The following is a 17,754-nucleotide window of genomic DNA, read 5'->3' on the forward strand; positions in this document are numbered from 1 at the left end:
GATTGAGGCAGGAAACAGATGGCACATTGGTATGGGAAATTGAGAAAAGTTTGATGAAAGAGCTATTTACAGAGTTGTAGGCAGAGTTAAGGGAAACCAACAAGCTATAGAAGGTAGACCTGATGGTGGCAAGGGAAGGAAGCAGATACTGGAACCTGGAGGGAGCTATAGGTAAAGCTGTAGAAGAAAGCTACAGTTCAGAAGCTGTGACCTTTGGTAAAGGTACAGAGCTATTGCCAATTTGTTGTCATGTAGGGAGGGAGCTGGGGAAACACCTCCATCTCTCTCTCTTCCCAGCATACTGATTTACTGATGCCTCCCAGAGATTGAACCCCACAAGCCAGAGGGAAGGGAGCTTGCTTGCTATATCCACAGATGCCACACCGGCCACAGAGAAAGTGGAGGGTGAATCAGGAGCGACAAATGAAGGATATCCAGTATACTACTCATTCTTCAACGCCTACCTCCTTCATTCAAACTTCTTTCATTATTCAGTACATGCTGATTGTTCTCTTTGTACATTATTTTGTCTGCCTGCTTTTCTGAGAATAAAGCTGTATCTCTTAACCCACGCGGTTACTTTAGCAGTCATTTTATGTAGTGCACATATCTAAAGGGAATATGTGAACTAAGACCAGTGAATCCATTCTCCTGGATTTTGGACTAGGGGTTAAAAGGTAATCAATCAGGCAAGTTTCCCTCTAGGTGGCTGAGGTTATAACATGTAGAACTCTGGAGGTCTTGACAGCCCTGTTTTCTGCCATTCCTTTTTCAGCTTCCTTGATACCACATTCTCTTGGTTTTCTTTCTGCCTCAGTTGACTGTATTTCTCAGCCTTCTGTATTAGCAGCTTCTTTAATCCATGAATCTTGGAGTTCTTTAAGACTCAGTCATTTGTCATCATCTTTCCTCTAACTAATAACTAAGTGACTGCACCTGTTTCCATAGCTTTACATACTATTTAAAAACTGACACATGAGAAATATGTGTTTGTTTTAGAAAAAAAGAGAAAACACCTAACAGCAAAATGAAGAAAATAAAAATTTCCTGTAATCTCACCACACTAATGAACCAACTTCGGTTCTTAAATACAACCTTTAAAAAATTGAAGTGTATTAATCAAGATTCTTAATTGTAAGATGATTTTTTTCAGCAAAGGAATTTGCATGTTGGTCATCTCAGACTTGGAAAACTGTCATAAACAAAAGAAGGTATATAACCAACTTCCACTACTAAGTTGTTGTACACTGCAGCTTGTACCATCACTGTTGACCATAGTAGATACTGCTACTGCTACAGCAGTGTCACTGTTGTCCATGGAAGGTTGAAGTTACTAGCACAGCCCCTGCTATGTACCAACAGAAAGGTTTGCAGCAGTTCTTTTTCTTGTGTTACTAGTTCCTGATCCAATATCCAAGACAGGTGCTTCTGATTAGCAGAGCCTGGTGTCATGCTTATAAAGCTAGTATTTGGCATCTCCGGCTTCTCTAGTGGGCCTTCAAAATTCAAAGGGAGTTCAGGTGCTGTGTAATCAGGAATGTGAAAATCACATCCTTGAGTATTTAATATAGTCTATACACAGAACAGCAGTACAATGAAGTACACACCATTCAGAAGCTGGTGTTTCGGGATTTAAATGTGTTTGGATGTATCTGTTAAACTCTGGACATAAAACTTCACAGTGAAGACTTCTTTTGTATCCCCTTCAAGTCTATCCTCTACAGTGATGCCAGAGTTATTTTTCTAAAATGCATATCTTGTTATGTCATTCTCTTATTCAAAATCCTTCAGTGGTTAATTCCTCATTGTCTATAGGATAAAATTAAAACTCTTTAGCTTGGCCTACAAATCTTTCAATATTTGAATTTTGCCAAACTTCTAGTCACAACTACCAGTACTCTACTCCTCCCCCTTACCCATAACAAATTAGCTCCAACCATATCATATGAGTTCTGTTTCCCTGAAAAATATGCTCTTTCATGTTTCTGTACCTTTCTGAATCTTTTTGCCTGGAATATCTACTCATTTTTTTGTCCTCTTCAAAAATTTATCTTTAGAGACTCAGTTCAAATACCACTTTCCTGTGTAATGCCTTCTTGATGCCCTCAACCAAACTGTTTCATTCTTTATACTTCTATACATTCCTTCCTGTATTATAGCACTCATCACGTTATAATTATTTCTTACATAAATTTTTCTTATTAGCTGCTAATAACTTGGGAATTGATAATCTTTTATATCATGTTTTTATCTTAAAAGATTTTTGTTGAATAAGTCATCAGTGAAAACACCCTGCTTCTGGTTGGTTAGTTCATTTAGTTAGTGTATTATTTTTAAGAACAAAGATCATGCATTCTATCTTTGTGTCATTGCGTTTGCCTATTCCGTAACTACAAATAGCATTGGCTAATTATCTTGCAAGGAAACTAGGGAAAAAGGACCTTGATGGGCAAGTAGTAGTATCTTAATATATGAAATATAGCAAATTATAGTGATAGGTTTAAAATGAACTTTAAAACTGTCAGAAAAGTGCCTTGCTTTGATGAAACATGTGTCCTGAATTCTCTGTTTGATGTTTCTCATGTTAAGGAACTTAAAAAAGTAACCTCAGACTTGATAAAGACCAAGGTCACATGTCAACAACATAAGATGGGAGAAGAAAACATCAATTTAACAATTAAAGAACAAAAATTTCAAGAACTTCAAGAAAGACTCAAAATGGTATTTAATTAAATATGTTCATGTTTATAAAATGAACATTTTTGTAAAATATATGAAAATTTATGAGATATATAAACAAGAAGATTATAATACAAAAACGTTCCTTCTTTGTAGAGTTAATATACATAGTAAAGATTTTACAAATTTTTTAAAAATTGCTAGATAATTTTTGGCATTATCAACAAAACTTTAGGATAATAAAATTTAGCTATAACCACTTTATTTTCACTTTAATATGGTATCAGGTAATCTTCTGGTATAATGGTATCCTCAGGAAAGCTTTTGGAGATGAGAAATTCTGTAGTTTCTAACATTAATGTTTATAAGTTTGCACCAGCCTGTACTGGGTATCTAACACCACCTTCAGTTCACTAGAGTCACTGCTTCAACAGTAAACAAACATTGGTTCTCTGGAGTAATAATAGGTCATCACACTCCCAAATTTGTTAAGCACTGGGTTGAATGTATAATTTGCTGAATTTTGTATCATAACTTTAAAATTATTCACATTTTTTAGGAATTGGAATTAAATAAGAAGATTAATGAAGAGATTACCCATATTCAAGAAGAAAAACAGGCAAGCAATCATAAGATAATTTGGAAGCCAGTAAATATTTTAAAAACCAAATACAATGTGGGAAATAAACTAAGTTAAGTAACAAATGGAATCATGCCTAGGTCAATTCCTAGCACATAGTAAGCACTCAGTTGGTGTGTATTGAATGGATACATGTGTACCTTTTTTAACCAGGTCTCACCTATACTCCCATTAAAAAATAAATCAGAGGAGAAATGGGGAGATGTTCATCAAAAGGTACAAACTTCCAGTTGTAAGATGAGTTAGTTCTGGGGATGGAATGTATAGCATGATGACTTTAGTTAACAATACTGTATCATATATTTGAGAGTTGCTAAGAGAGTAGATTTTTTTTTTATGAGACTCCGAAAACATATTATTTTAAAAGTATTTATTTAGTTAGTTGAGGTGTAGTTGATTTACAATGTTATATTAGTTTCAAGTGTACAACATAGTGATTCAGAATTGTTATAGATTATACTCCATTTAAAGTTATTATAAAATATTGACTATATTCCCTGTGCTGTACAATATATCCTTGTAGCTTACTTATTTTATATGGCGAGTCTTAAATGTTCTCACCACATACAAAAAACTTGGTGATTATGTGTGGTGATAGAGATTTTAACCTTATTGTGTTAATTATATCACAATAAATATGTGTATCAAATCATCACGTTGTACACCGTAAGCTTACACATTATATGGCAATTATATCTCAATAAAGCTGGAAAAAAATTAAATTAAAATATGTTATAAATAAATAAGATAAAAAGAATAAAAATAAATTAGTTTTTTCCTTAGTTTGGACCACTAGCAGATAATTATTGAAATGTGTGTATGCTTAGAGCATGCATTTGCAGGACATTATACTCTCATTGGCATTTATTTGATATTTATACTTATTCTATTCTAAAAAAAGATATGTGAAAGAAAATTTCTCCTGCTTCTTTTTTTTCTCTTCTGCTTTTCCTCTGTTTGATTCTGAATGCATGCCATGCCATCCTAGCCCACCAGCAGTGATATATTTTAGTAGTGATAATATTTACCATTTGGGGGGAAAACCAACAAAAGTTTTAGTTTTGAATTCTTTACATTTTTCAGTAGTGTCACAGAATTTGTGGTCCATTTCAAAAACTTTGTTAATTATTTGAGGAACTCTTAGAAATAATACTTTGTAAGAAATCATGTAATACAAATTATGTTAAATATTAAATTAATAAAATATACCATTAGTTTATTTCAGTATATTGTTTATTATGGCATTGAAATTAAACTGTAAAGATAATAAGTTAAGAAACTAGAAAATATATTTTTAAGAATGAGTTTAGAAACATACCTACTGCCTTAAAACTTTTTCAATTAATATGTCATATTTATACTTTTTTATAGGGCATCATCATTTCTTTCCAACAATTGCAGCAGTTACTTCAGCAACAGACTCAAGCTAATACTAAAATGGAAGAAGAATTGAAGGTGCTAAAAGAAAATAATCAGGATATATATACATATCCTGATTTTATATATATATATTAGTATGTTTTCATCTAATGAGTTTTACCTGTTTAGTTGCATTCGTCTGTCCAACTTTATCTGAGATCATTTTGAATTTTAAGGGTAAAATATTGGCCTCCTTCATCAGCTTGTTATCAATGTCCAAAATAATGAACATTTATTTTATTTTATTTATTTATTTTTTCCCCAGCATTTTTTTTTAAAGTATTTGTTTATTTATTTATTTATGGCAGTGTTGGGTCTTCGTTTCTGTGCGAGGGCTTTCTCTAGTTGCGGCAAGCGGGGGCCACTCTTCATCGCGGTCCGCGGGCCTCTCACTATCACGGCCTCTCTTGTTGCGGAGCACAGGCTCCAGACCCGCAGGCTCAGTAGTTGTGGCTCACGGGCCCAGTTGCTCCGCGGCATGTGGGATCTTCCCAGACCAGGGCTCGAACCCGTGTCCCCTGCATTGGCAGGCAGATTCTCAACCACTGCGCCACCAGGGAAGCCCCGAGCATGTTTTATTTTAACATTTAAGTTGCTAGTTAAATGTTCAGTTTTATCAAGTAACTGATTTAATTTTGTAGCAGATTGGATGGGTTTGTGTTTTTTTTTTCTGTGTCTTAGAATTGTGGCCAAGATCCAAAACTGAAAATAAAAGGTGACAAGTGTCACCACATTCTAGGAGAGGAATCCGTGACCTCACAGAAATGGAGGGAGGGCAGCTCCCTCTTCACAGGAACATGATAGAACTGGCCCTATTACCATAACAATCACCCCATCATCCTCTTCCCAGTATATATACGAAAATGATTGCGGAGGGGAAGAAGTTATGGCCACTGATGTTTTGGGAGTGAAGGTTCATTAAGAGAGATTTTTCTCTTACATCCCTAGTAGAGGGAGATGCACTTCCCCTCATGAATCTAAGTGAAGGAGTCTACAGGAAAATCGTGTAAAAATTGGGGTACAAAAAGGGGAAACTGCCATCTTGTTTTTTAGATGGATGCTTGAGATGCTATTGAAACCTGAAGGTCCACTGTGGTGTTGCCAGTAAAATGTGATAAGTTCATGTGGGAGAACTTGGCCTATGTTTCTTGAAGTGTGTAAGTGTATACCAAGAACATATAGACTGATGCCCAGTGCTAGTCTAGAAATTTCAAGGAGGAAAGTTTTTGGAGTAATCTGTTCCAGTGGAGCTTGAAGTGTGTATTGTGCTTGTTCTAATGCTATATGGCCCTGGAAGCGTGCAGAATTGAGAACATGGTGGTTCCTTGGCTCCACGTGAAGGTATGTGGAGGTTAGTGGAAGAGCAGGAACTGCCAAGTGATGGGATGTCCAACTCAAGAGAAGGCGTTAGGGACATGTTCCACTGGGGTGGCCAGTGGAAAATATTTGTGCACCTCTGAAGGGATTCTTGGTAATGAAGGGTGAAGCTGAACATTTCCCAAGAAAAGTACATTCACCTCCCACAAAAAGACCACTCTCAGCAGAGGCCTGGGCCAGCTTCATGGGAATGTAACCAGTACAGTTGCATAAAGCCCAGAGGAGCCTTGAGTTTCAGTTTTAATATTCTGTTGTCACTGTCTTAACATTTTTTAAAAAATTTATTTATTTATTTAATTTATTTTTGGCTGTGTTGGGTCTTCGTTGCTGCACGCGGGCTTTCTCTAGTTGCGGCAAGTGGGGGCTACTCTTCGTTGCGGTGTGCGGGCTCCTCATTGCGGTGGCTTCTCTTGTTGTGGAGCACGGGCTCTAGGTGCGTGGGTTTCAGTAGTTGTGGCACGTGGGCTCAGTAGTTGTGGCTCGCGGGCTCTAGAGTGCAGGCTCAGTAGTTGTGGCGCACAGGCTTAGTTGCTCCACAGCATGTGGGATCTTCCCGGACCAGGGCTCAAACCCATGTCCCCTGAATCAGCAGGCAGATTCTTAACCACTGCACCACCAGGGAAGCCCCTTTTTAAATTTTTATATTTGAATATATGTTTTGTAAATTAAGTCTGATGAGAAAATGGAGCATGCACTGGGGCTTGAAGCCTCAGCTCCGGCATTCTCCTGCCTCCTACTGGCTACCAGGAACCATTCTTGGCTGCTGACTCTTTTACCCTTTGGTGCCCTCGGCCTGGCACAGCCTTAGCCTCCCTGCTCCTGTCTTGCCACTGCTGTGAGTCGACTGGGTCACATTGGTGGGTAGAGGCCTGTGTTCTCTTGCTGCCCTTTAACACAGGTGGAGGCCTAGATGTAGCAGGGAGGGTCTGAGCTGAGTACATGTGCCCTGCAGCATCCTCTGTCCCAGGTTGGCAATGCCCCAGCACATTAGGTAGGTGCCTTGGCAGGGAGTGAGTCCCCAGTCCAGGTACTGAGTTGCATCCCTGCCTGGCAGTTGCAATCCTTTAGAGGTTACCCACCTGCCATAGGTTGGGGCAGAGGACCCATGGGATGGAGAGACTGACTTCACCAACTTCAGCCAGGACATAATACATGGGTCTAGCAGCTTGCAGGAGGTAGAACCCAGTGCTGAGTCATGTGGTGAGGCCCTTAGGCATCTGTGAGGGTCTGCCTTTGGCCTGTGAGTATCCCAGGGGACCATAACATTAAGTAGAAAATAAAAAGCACCATGGTAGGTGGATAGGAAGAAAAAAAGAGAGGGGGAGAGAGAGAAAGAGAGAGGGAGGGAGGAACCACGAAGAAAAGAAAAAGTTTTGTATCTAAGTGTCTTTAATTTCTGGCACCCGGCCCCAGAAATTATGCTGAGTCTATCATCATTGAATGAAACCAAACTTAACCTGAGCAATGAAACACTTATCTTCTTACCATTGATGTTCTATAACTAGTCATGTAAAGAGAGGTTTGCCTTCCTCTTTTCTTTTGCCTGCCCCCCAGTACTAGGGAGAGGGAAAAGGTATGCTAGAGCCAAATCTCTCCCTTCTTTTAATGCTTTCACCTACTCCAATAAAAGATTAGTTTAAAAAAATTTCTCTTAAAGTCCAGTTATCAGGAAGTATCTCCCCCTTCACCTCTTCTACCCACCCTATAGATGCATAACTGGGACTGTTTCCCTAAGGTGTTGAACCTTCTCTCAAGAAACATATGATATAATTTATCCAAATTATTGATGAGTAGCAGTTATCAGGATTGTCTGATAACTTTCAATCCATTTAAAGGAGTTGATGCATAGATTTTTAGGATGATCAAAATGTTAGAGATTAGCCAGTCCAGCCATTTCATTTTGTGATGAAATAGAGATCCACTAAATGTAAGCAGTGTAGTTCAAGGCCCTATAATTAGTGGCAAAACCAGAATTAAATATTTGTCTTGATTCTACTTCAGCACTATTTCTACAACATTACATTGTTAAGATATTTCTTCCTAGATCTGTGAGAACTGCCATTCTTGTTACATCAGTTATACAAAGACTACAACTTTCAAATTGCCCTTCATTGGCTCTAAATCCAATGTTTATGTATTGTTGAATTCTATAGGGCCTACAGTAGTCATAAATATATGTAGTCATGTGTTTCTTTGAGTTAATGATGAAGGTAACTATGGTCCAGGATCTTTTAACTGTAACTGCCAATATTTTAGATAATCCAAATGCCTCTCTCTTTTACTAGCCCCATTATTGCCTGAGCCGTGATAGTACATGGAGAAACTAGATTTCATATAGTAAAATTTCAAACAAAGTATTAGCAAGAACAGGATAGAATTGTCAGCTTTTTAACAGATAAGGGTATTAAAAAACAAACAATACCATCTATCATCACTTTCATTTTATAAAAGATAACGTTTTAACACCAAAAGTATATTAAGGATGTAATATCAGATAAAGGACAGTCCTTTACAAGAGAACACATTTGATGACTTTATATTGACATTTTTTGCCATGGACTAGTGAGATTTTTGTCATGGATCAGTACTTGTTTACAGACTGGTGTTGGAGAACCGCTGATATATAGTATAACAAAATATTAATGTTGAACTGTTGCTGAGGATTATGCTGCATAGATATCTCAAGTGTTTTCCCGAGGAGCATTCTAATTCCACCTGTACTAAAAGGGATCATTACTCTTCATAATGGCCTACTGTTTTTCAGTGCTCTGCAATCATGCTATCATCTGTCTTATTTTTTTTTTAAGTACAATTTGGAGCATAGAGACCTAAATTCTCATGATAGAGAATATTTTCTACTATGATTTAATCATAGTTTAGTCCAGATAAAAGTATAGTTATGCTGCTATTATCATAGTGTTGGGAAGAATAATTTATTTATTTAGTTTACTCCTATAGTCATAGTGTTAACATAGTATTAACCAGAATAATTTACTTAATTTTTGGTATATTAAAGCATTAACAGGTGGTTTTATTTTGATTTTCCACAATATACATTTTTTCAGAGAGGGTTTTCAGGCTTGTTAATCCAGATGCAAATAATAGCTAATAACTTCCTGGTAGACTGTAAATTCCATAAAAAGAGTAACATTTTCACTAATAAAAGCCCAAAAGAGTATCTGCCACATAGTAGGAGCTCATTAAATCTTATTAAATTAATGAATGATTAACAATGAGTAAATTCAGACTCTTTGCAAGTTCAGATATTGCTAGGTCAGGGCTTCTGGTTAAACATATCGGATTGAACCTACACATTCCCTTCTATTTCTTTCTGAAACTGCAATAAATGACATTAATAAATCCACAAGGATGAGGAAATAGGGAGAAGAAACATTAAAAATTAAGTTTTAAAAGTGGGAGCCATATGGAAAATTAGTAATTTACTTAGCAAATGAGAGAAAGTAGAAACCCAAGTTGAAGATACAGAAATAATCAGGAATTGCAAGCATCATGTGCCTCTAGAAGTAAGGTGCACAATTGAAGCCAAAAACTAGAAGGTCTATATAGGAAGCTGTTGCATATCCAGATTCTTTCCCCTACCCTGCACAAATAGGCACTCTCTGTCTTCTGTTTGGCAGAAGATTGGAGAATTACGTTGGAGAGTTTGAGGAGCAACTGAGGTTGGGGAGATTCAGTAGAGTGCTAGAGGCAACTGGTACCAGGGAGAGCTAGTTGTTAGAGCTGTTGTCATTTTGTAAGCTGGTTTAAATGAGTGGTAGCTTGAGTTGACCATGGTGGGGTTTTTAACACTAATGAAATTGGCAAGTGCTGCAAATCAGGCTTTTTTTTTTTTTTTTTTTTTTTTTGAGACCCAATTTACCAGCACAGTACTAAGAGTATCATATTGAAAACAGTTTGGGAAGTCTAAATACTGAATTCTGAAGTCTCCCAGCCTAGTCCTTAAGAGGACAGTTAACCTTGTTACATCCAGGCAGCAGAATGAAAGATTCCATTATGGGGCAACTAACCTGCTCAAGAGAAGAGACTATAGCTGCTGCAGTTAAGCTCTCCCGATGAAACAGCTCAGCCAGATCAGTGCACAGTGAAGCCCACCACTATAGTGACAAAACTTTGTAGTTGACAAAGCTTTCAGCCAGCTTTTTAATATTTCATTGTTAAATATGAACAAGCAGTTAAGGATCACTGGATATTTGAAGAAAGTCTCCAATGTGAAAAACAAAACAAACAGGGTAATGAAAAAAAACTTGGAGAAGCTAAGAAATTATACTCAGTTAAGAGAAATGTATTTATTAATCCACAAAACAGTAATTGAGTCTAAAAAAAGAAACATTCCTAGAATAAAAGAGAACCCTTAAAATAAATATATTAGTAGACATGAAAAAGTACAGTGGAAAGGTTGGAAGATAATATCGAGATGATCTGAGAAAGTAGAACCAAAAGACAAGAAGATGGAAAATAGGAAAGGAAGAAAATGAGGGGTCAGTTCAAGAGGTCTGGTGAGTTTCAGAGAGAACAGAGAAGATGGAAGGAGAGCAAATGACCAAAGAAATAATGCAAGAAAGTAACCCATAACTGAAGGATCTGAGTTTGTTTTGCCTAACCCCAATGCATATCATTATGAAATTTCATACTACACTTAAAGAGAAGATTATAAAACTCTCGGTGGGAGAAAAAAAAGTAGGTCACATAGGAAGGATCCAAAATGAGAATGGCAACATAATGACTTCAGACTTTTCATTGGCAGCACTGGAGGTAGAAGATAACAGAACCATGCCTTCAAAGGTTCCAAAGCAGAATTGTATGGTATTTAGCCAAAGAAGTTGTTAAGTATTGGTAAAATAAACATATTTTCAGACAAGCAGGGTCTCAAAAAATGTACCATATCTGCCTCCTTTATCAAGAAGTAGTAGAAAGGTTGCTTTATCAAGACAAGGGAGTAAACCAAGAGGAAATCATGGGATCTAGGAAACAGGAGACCCATCACAGAAGAAAAAAGGAAATTTTCAGAGATTACCTGATCAGCGTAGCAGAATGAAAGAGCAGTTGGTCCAAATTCTAAGGGAAGGATGGAATGTCTCCAAAACATGGAAACTGAGAGAAAACCTGGCAGTTTCTTTTAGATGGGGGTATAGGTAGGGACAGGAAATGATTGATATATATTAATATAATATACTTTTTAAGAACATAATGCTCTTGGTCATTTATTATTACTAGGATAGAGTCTGGTATACTCTCCCATGTCTCCTCTAAACTTTGATTTGTCCATCTTAAAATACAGTGTTATTAATATAAATACTATAATAGCACTATAATAACATTAATATAAATACTTATAATAACATAAGGAGGGCTTTAACTACTTCAGAGATTTTTTTCTGTCCAGGTGGAATATGCTTTCACCCATCCCGAAAAAGATACAAACACTAACACGGATTTAAATATTTATTACAATGTTGAAGTACTAAGCATCTATTAAATACATACCATTGTAAATATTCAGAGACTGCCCTGTTATTATAATATGTACCTATAAATTAAGATGAAATCATGACTTCTATAAAAATATTTGCATTGTCCTAAAGTAGAGGCAGTCAAAATAGGTATTCATTGAGTGCTCTCAAAGTGCATAGTTCTTTATGAGCTAGAGGAGAATCTTCATGTTAAAATTGCAAAATGCTTTTTTTAGATGTTTCCATAACTTTGCATAATTATGTCCTTGCATATTGATAATCTGTATAGTAATTGAGAACTCTAAATAGATGGAATACTATGAAGCCTTTATTTTATTTTATTTATTTATCTATTTATATATTTTTTGCTTTTATTACTTATCTTTATTTGAACAGAAATCTTAAATCTTCAGATCACAAGTCCACTGTCTACTATAGTTTTCTCTAGCTTAGAGACTCTCCTTGGTGCTTTGACGTTGTGGGTGCAGCCTTCACGGGTGTGGTGAATCCATGGCTTAACCCCAGCTGCTTTCACTCATAACTGCGTGGTTAGCAAGACGTCATATGGCCCCATCCTGTCCACTGCACAGCCAACTGATGGTCATGTCCTTGCTCTTTCCAGCTTTTGAGGAGGATGAGGTCTTTGGGTTGAATAGGGTCCAGGGGTACTTCAGGTGGATAGGCAGACCTATTGGAAGCACACTTATAAACAGAGGTTGGTATAGTGGCTATAATTTTGACATAATTAGCAGTAGTAGGTCCTTTTAAAACGTCACTGGATTCTCCTGCCTGGGTAGACACCTGGAAAAGCCTGCCACACAAAATTTCAAAGGGGCTTAATTTAAGCTTGCTTCTGGAATCCACTCTAATCCATAGCAGGGCAACTGGCAAGGCCTTATCCCAAGTGAAGTTAGTCTTGACATACTTTAGCATTGCTCTTTTTTTAAATGTATGATTCATCTTTGCTCTTTTTTTAAATGCATGATTCATTTTCTCACCTTTTCCTGTTGATTGTGGTCTCAGGATGAATGTAGTTTCTAATCAATACACAATGCTTTAGACACTTGTTGGATTATGCTAGAGACAGCAGCCAGTCCATTGTCACTGTGAAGGGTGTTAGACGATCCAAATTAGGCAGTGATTTCCATAAGGAGGGCTTTAACTACTTCAGAGATTTTTTTCTGTCCAGGTGGGATATGCTTTCACCCATCCCGAAAAAGATACAAACACTAACACGGATTTAAAATTTCCTGGGGCTCGGGGAATTTGAGTAGTCTATTTGCCACTCCTCAGTGGGGCAAGTTCCTCTATGTTGAGTTCCCATTTGAGGGGACCTATCATGCAATTCTGAGTGACTTGCTGGATGGCCTTTTGCAGAATAGGCCCCATTATTATTATTTTTTTTAACATCTTTATTGGAGTATAATTGCTTTACAATGGTTTGTTAGTTTCTGCTGTATAACAAAGTGAATTAGCTATACATATACATATATCCTCATATCTCCTCCCTCTTGCATCTGCCTCCCACCCTCCCTATCGCACCCCTCTAGGTGGTCACAAAGCACTGAGCTGATCTCCCTGTGCTATGCGGCTACTTACCACTAGCTATCTATTTTACATTTGGTAGTGTATATATGTCCACACCACTCTCTCACTTCGTCCCAGCTTACCCTTCCCCCTCCCCATGTCCTCAAGTCCATTCTCTACATCTGCGTCTATTTCTGTCCTGCCCCTAGGTTCTTCAGAGCCACTTTTTTTTTTTTAGATTCCATATATATGTGTTAGCATACAGTATTTGTTTTTCTCTTTCTGACTCACTTCACTCTTTATGACAGACTCTAGGTCCATCCACCTCACTACAAATAACTCAATTCTGTTTCTTTTTATGGCTGAGTAATATTCCATTGTATATATGTGCCACATCTTCTTTATCCATTCATCTTTCGATGGATGCTTAGGTTACTTCCTCATTCTGGTTATTGTAAATAGAACTGCAGTGAACATTGTGGTACATGACTCTTTATGAATTATGGTTTTCTCAGGGTGTATGCCCAGTAGTGGGATTGCTGGGTCATATGGTAGTTCTATTTTTAGTTTTTTAAGGAACCTCCATACTGTTCTCCATAGTAGCTGTATCAATTTACATTCCCACCAACAGTGCCAGAGGGTTCCCTTTTTTCCACACCCTCTCCAGCATTTATTGTTTGTAGATTTTTTGATGATGGCCATTCTGACTGGTGTGAGGTGATATCTCATTGTAGTTTTGATTTGCATTTCTCTAATCATTAGTGATGTCAAGCATTCTTTCATGTGTTTGTTGGCAATCTGTATATCTTCTTTGGAGAAATGTCTATTTAGGTCTTCTGCCCATTTTTGGATTGGGATGTTTGTTTTTTTGATATTGAGCTGCATGAGCTGCTTGTAAATTTTGGAGATTAATCCTTTGTCAGTTGCTTCATTTGCAAATATTTTCTCCCATTCTGAGGGCTGTCTTTTCGTCTTGTTTATGCTTTCCTTTGCTGTACAAAAGCTTTTAAGTTTCATTAGGTCCCATCTGTTTATTTTTGTTTTTATTTCCATTTCTCTTGGAGGTGGGTCAAAAAGGATGATTTATGTCTTAGAGTTTTCTGCCTGTGTTTTCCTCTAAGAGTTTTATAGTGTCTGGCCTTACATTTAGGTCTTTAATCCATTTTGAGTTTATTTTTTGTGTATGGTGTTAGGGAGTGTTCTAATTTCATTCTTTTACATGGAGCTGTCCAGTTTTCCCAGCACCACGTATTGAAGAGGCTGTCTTTTCTCCATTGTATATTCTTGCCTCCTTTATCAAAGTTAAGGTGACCATATATGCGTGGGTTTATCTCTGGACTTTCTCTCCTGTTCCATTGATCTATATTCTGTTTTGTGCCAGTACCATACTGTCTTGGTTACTGTAGCTTTGTAGTATAGTCTGAAATCAGGGAGCCTGATTCCTCCAGCTCCGTTTTTCTTTCTCAAGATTGCTTTGGCTACTCGGGGTCTTTTGTGTTTCCATACAAATAATGAAATTTTTTGTTCTAGTTCTGTGAAAAATGCCATTGGTAGTTTGATAGGGATTGCATTGAATCTGTAGATTGCTTTGGGTAGTATAGTCATTTTCACAATGTTGATTCTTCCAATCCAAGAACATGGTATATTTCTCCATCTGTTTGTATCATCTTTAATTTCTTTCATCAGTGTCTTATAGTTTTCTGCATACAGGTCTTTTGTCTCCTTAGGTAGGTTTATTCCTAGGTATTTTATTCTTTTTGTTGCAATGGTAAATGAGAGTGTTTCCTTAATTTCTCTTTCAGATTTTTCATCATTAGTGTATAGGAATGCAAGAGATTTCTGTGCATTAATTTTGTATCCTGCTACTTTACCAAATTCATTGATTAGCTCTAGTAGTTTTTTGGTAGCATCTTTAGGATTCTCTACGTATAGTATCATGTCATTTGCAAACAGTGACAGCTTTACTTCTTTCTGATTTGGATTCCTTTTATTTCTTTTTCTTCTCTGATTACTGTGGCTAAACTTCCAAAACTATGTTGAATAATAGTGGTGAGAGTGGACAACCTTGTCTTGTGCCTGAACTTAGAGGAAATGGTTTCAGTTTTTCACCATTGAGAACAATGTTGGCTGTGGGTTTGTCATATATGGCCTTTATTATGTTGAGGTAAGTTCCGTCTATGCCTACTTTCTGGAGGGATTTTATCATAAATCGGTGTTGAATTTTGTTGAAAGCTTTTTCTGCATCTATTAAGATGATCATATGGTTTTTATCTGTCAGTTTGTTCATATGGTGTATCACATTGATTGATTTGCATATATTGAAGAATCCTTGTATTCATGGGATAAACCCCACTTGATCATGGTGTATGAGCCTTTTAATGTGCTGTTGGATTCTGTTTGCTAGTATTTTGTTGAGGATTTTTGCATCTATGTTCATCAGTGATATTGGCCTGTAGTTTTCTTTTTTTGTGACATCTTTGTCTGGTTTTGGTATCAAGGTGATGGTGGCCTCATAGAATGAGTTTGGGAGTGTTCCTCCCTCTGCTGTATTTTGGAAGAGTTTGAGAAGGGTAGGTGTTAGCTCTTCTCTAAATGTTTGATAGAATTCACTTGTGAAGGCATCTGTTCCTGAGCTTTTGTTTGTTGGAAGATTTTTAATTACAGTCTCAATTTCAGTGCTTGCGATTGGTCTGTTTATATTTTCTATTTCTTCCTGATTCAGTCTCAGGAGGTTGTGCTTTTCTAAGAATTTGTCCATTTCTTCCAGGTTGTCCATTTTCTTGGCATAGAGTTGCTTGTAGTAATCTCTCATGATCCTTTGTATTTCTTCAGTGTCAGTTGTTACTTCTCCTTTTTCGTTTCTAATTCTATTGATTTGAGTCTTCTCCCTCTTTTTCTTGATGAGTCTGGCTAATGGTTTATCAATTTTGTTTATCTTCTCAAAGAACCAGCTTTTAGTTTTATTGATCTTTGCTATTGTTTCCTTCATTTCTTTTTCATTTATTTCTGATTTCTTTCCTTCTGCTAACTTTGGGTTTTTTGGGTTCTTCTTTGTCTAATTGCTTTAGGTGTAAGGTTGGTTGTTTATTTGAGATGTTTCTTGTTTCTTGAGGTAGGATTGTATTGCTATCAACTTCCCTCTTAGAACTGCTTTTTCTGCATCCCATAGGTTTTGGGTCGTCATGTTTTCATTGTCATTTGTTTCTAGGTATTTTTTTATTTCCTCTCTGATTTCTTCAGTGATCTCTTGGTTATTTAGTAATGTGTTGTTTAGCCTCCATGTGTTTATACTTTTTACAGATTTTTTCCTGTAATTCATGTCTAGTCTCATAGCATTGTGATCGGAAAAGATACTTGATATGATTTCAATTTTCTTAAATTTACCAAGGCTTGATTTGTGACCCAAGATATGATCTATCCTGGAGAATGTTCCATGAACACTTGAGAAGAAAGTGTATTCTGTTGTTTTTGGATGGAATGTCCTATAAATATCAATTAAGTCCATCTTGTTTAATGTATCATTTAAAGCTTGTGTTTATTTATTTTCATTTTGGATGATCTGTCCACTTGTGAAAATGAGGTGTTAAAGTCCCCTACTATTGTTGTGTTACTGTTGATTTCCCCTTTTATGGCTGTTAGCATTTGCCTTATGTATTGAGGTACTCCTATGTTGGGTGCATAAATATTTACAATTGCTATATCTTCTTCTTGGATTGATCCCTTGATCATTATGTAGTGTCCTTCCTTGTCTCTTGTAATAGTCTTTATTTTAAAGTCCATTTTGTCTGATATGAGAATTGCTACTCCAGCTTTCTTTTGATTTCCATTTGCATGGAGTATCTTTTTCCATCCCCTCACTTTCAGTCTGTATGTGTCCCTAGGTCTGAAGTGGGTCTCTTGTAGACAACAGATATATGGGTCTTGTTTTTGTATCCATTCAGCCAGGCTATGTCTTTTGGTTGGAGCATTTAATCCATTTACATTTAAGGTAATTATTGATATGTATGTTCCTGTTACCGTTTTCTGAATTGTTTTGGGTTTGTTATTGTAGGTCTTTTCCTTCTCTTGTGTTTCCTGCCTAGGGAAGTTCCTTTAGCATTTGTTGTAAAGCTGGTTTGGTGGTGCTGAATTCTCTTAGCTTTTGCTTGTCTGTAAAAGTTTTAATTTCTCTGCCTAATCTGAATGAGATCCTTGCTGGGTACAGTAATCTTGGTTGTAGGTTTTTCCCTTCATCACTTTACATATGTCCTGCCACTCCCTTCGGGCTTGCAGAGTTTCTGCTGAAAGATCAGCTGTTAACCTTATGGGGATTCCCTTGTATGTTATTTGTTGCTTTTCCCTTGCTGCTTTTAATATTTAATTAAAGCATATTTAATATTTAATATTCTTTGTATTTAATTTTTGATAGTTTGATTAATATGTGTCTTGGTGTGTTTCTCCTTGGATTTATCCTGTATGGGACTCTGCACTTCCTGGACTTGATTGACTATTTCCTTTCCCATATTAGGGAAGTTTTCAACTATAGTCTCTTCAAATATTGTCTCAGCCCCTTTTTTTTTCTCTTCTTCTTCTGGGACCTCTATAATTTGAATGTTGGTGCATTTAATGTTGTCCCAGAGGTCTCTGAGACTGTCCTCAATT

General features: G+C 36.8%; 1 protein-coding gene across 1 annotated transcript in view; it reads left to right on the forward strand.

Annotated features, from left to right (window-relative positions):
* Positions 1-17,754, forward strand: part of CCDC73 (coiled-coil domain containing 73) — a 153,701-nt gene that overhangs the window by 108,323 nt on the left and 27,624 nt on the right. Inside the window, exons 11-13 of the mRNA XM_028166209.2 lie at positions 2,590-2,721; positions 3,239-3,298; positions 4,691-4,774. Of these exons, the coding sequence (XP_028022010.2) occupies positions 2,590-2,721; positions 3,239-3,298; positions 4,691-4,774 (276 nt within the window). The remainder of the gene's footprint in view (positions 1-2,589; positions 2,722-3,238; positions 3,299-4,690; positions 4,775-17,754) is intronic.

The sequence above is a fragment of the Balaenoptera acutorostrata genome, chromosome 9, assembly GCF_949987535.1.
Source record: "Balaenoptera acutorostrata chromosome 9, mBalAcu1.1, whole genome shotgun sequence".
NCBI classification, from domain to species: Eukaryota; Metazoa; Chordata; class Mammalia; order Artiodactyla; family Balaenopteridae; genus Balaenoptera; species Balaenoptera acutorostrata.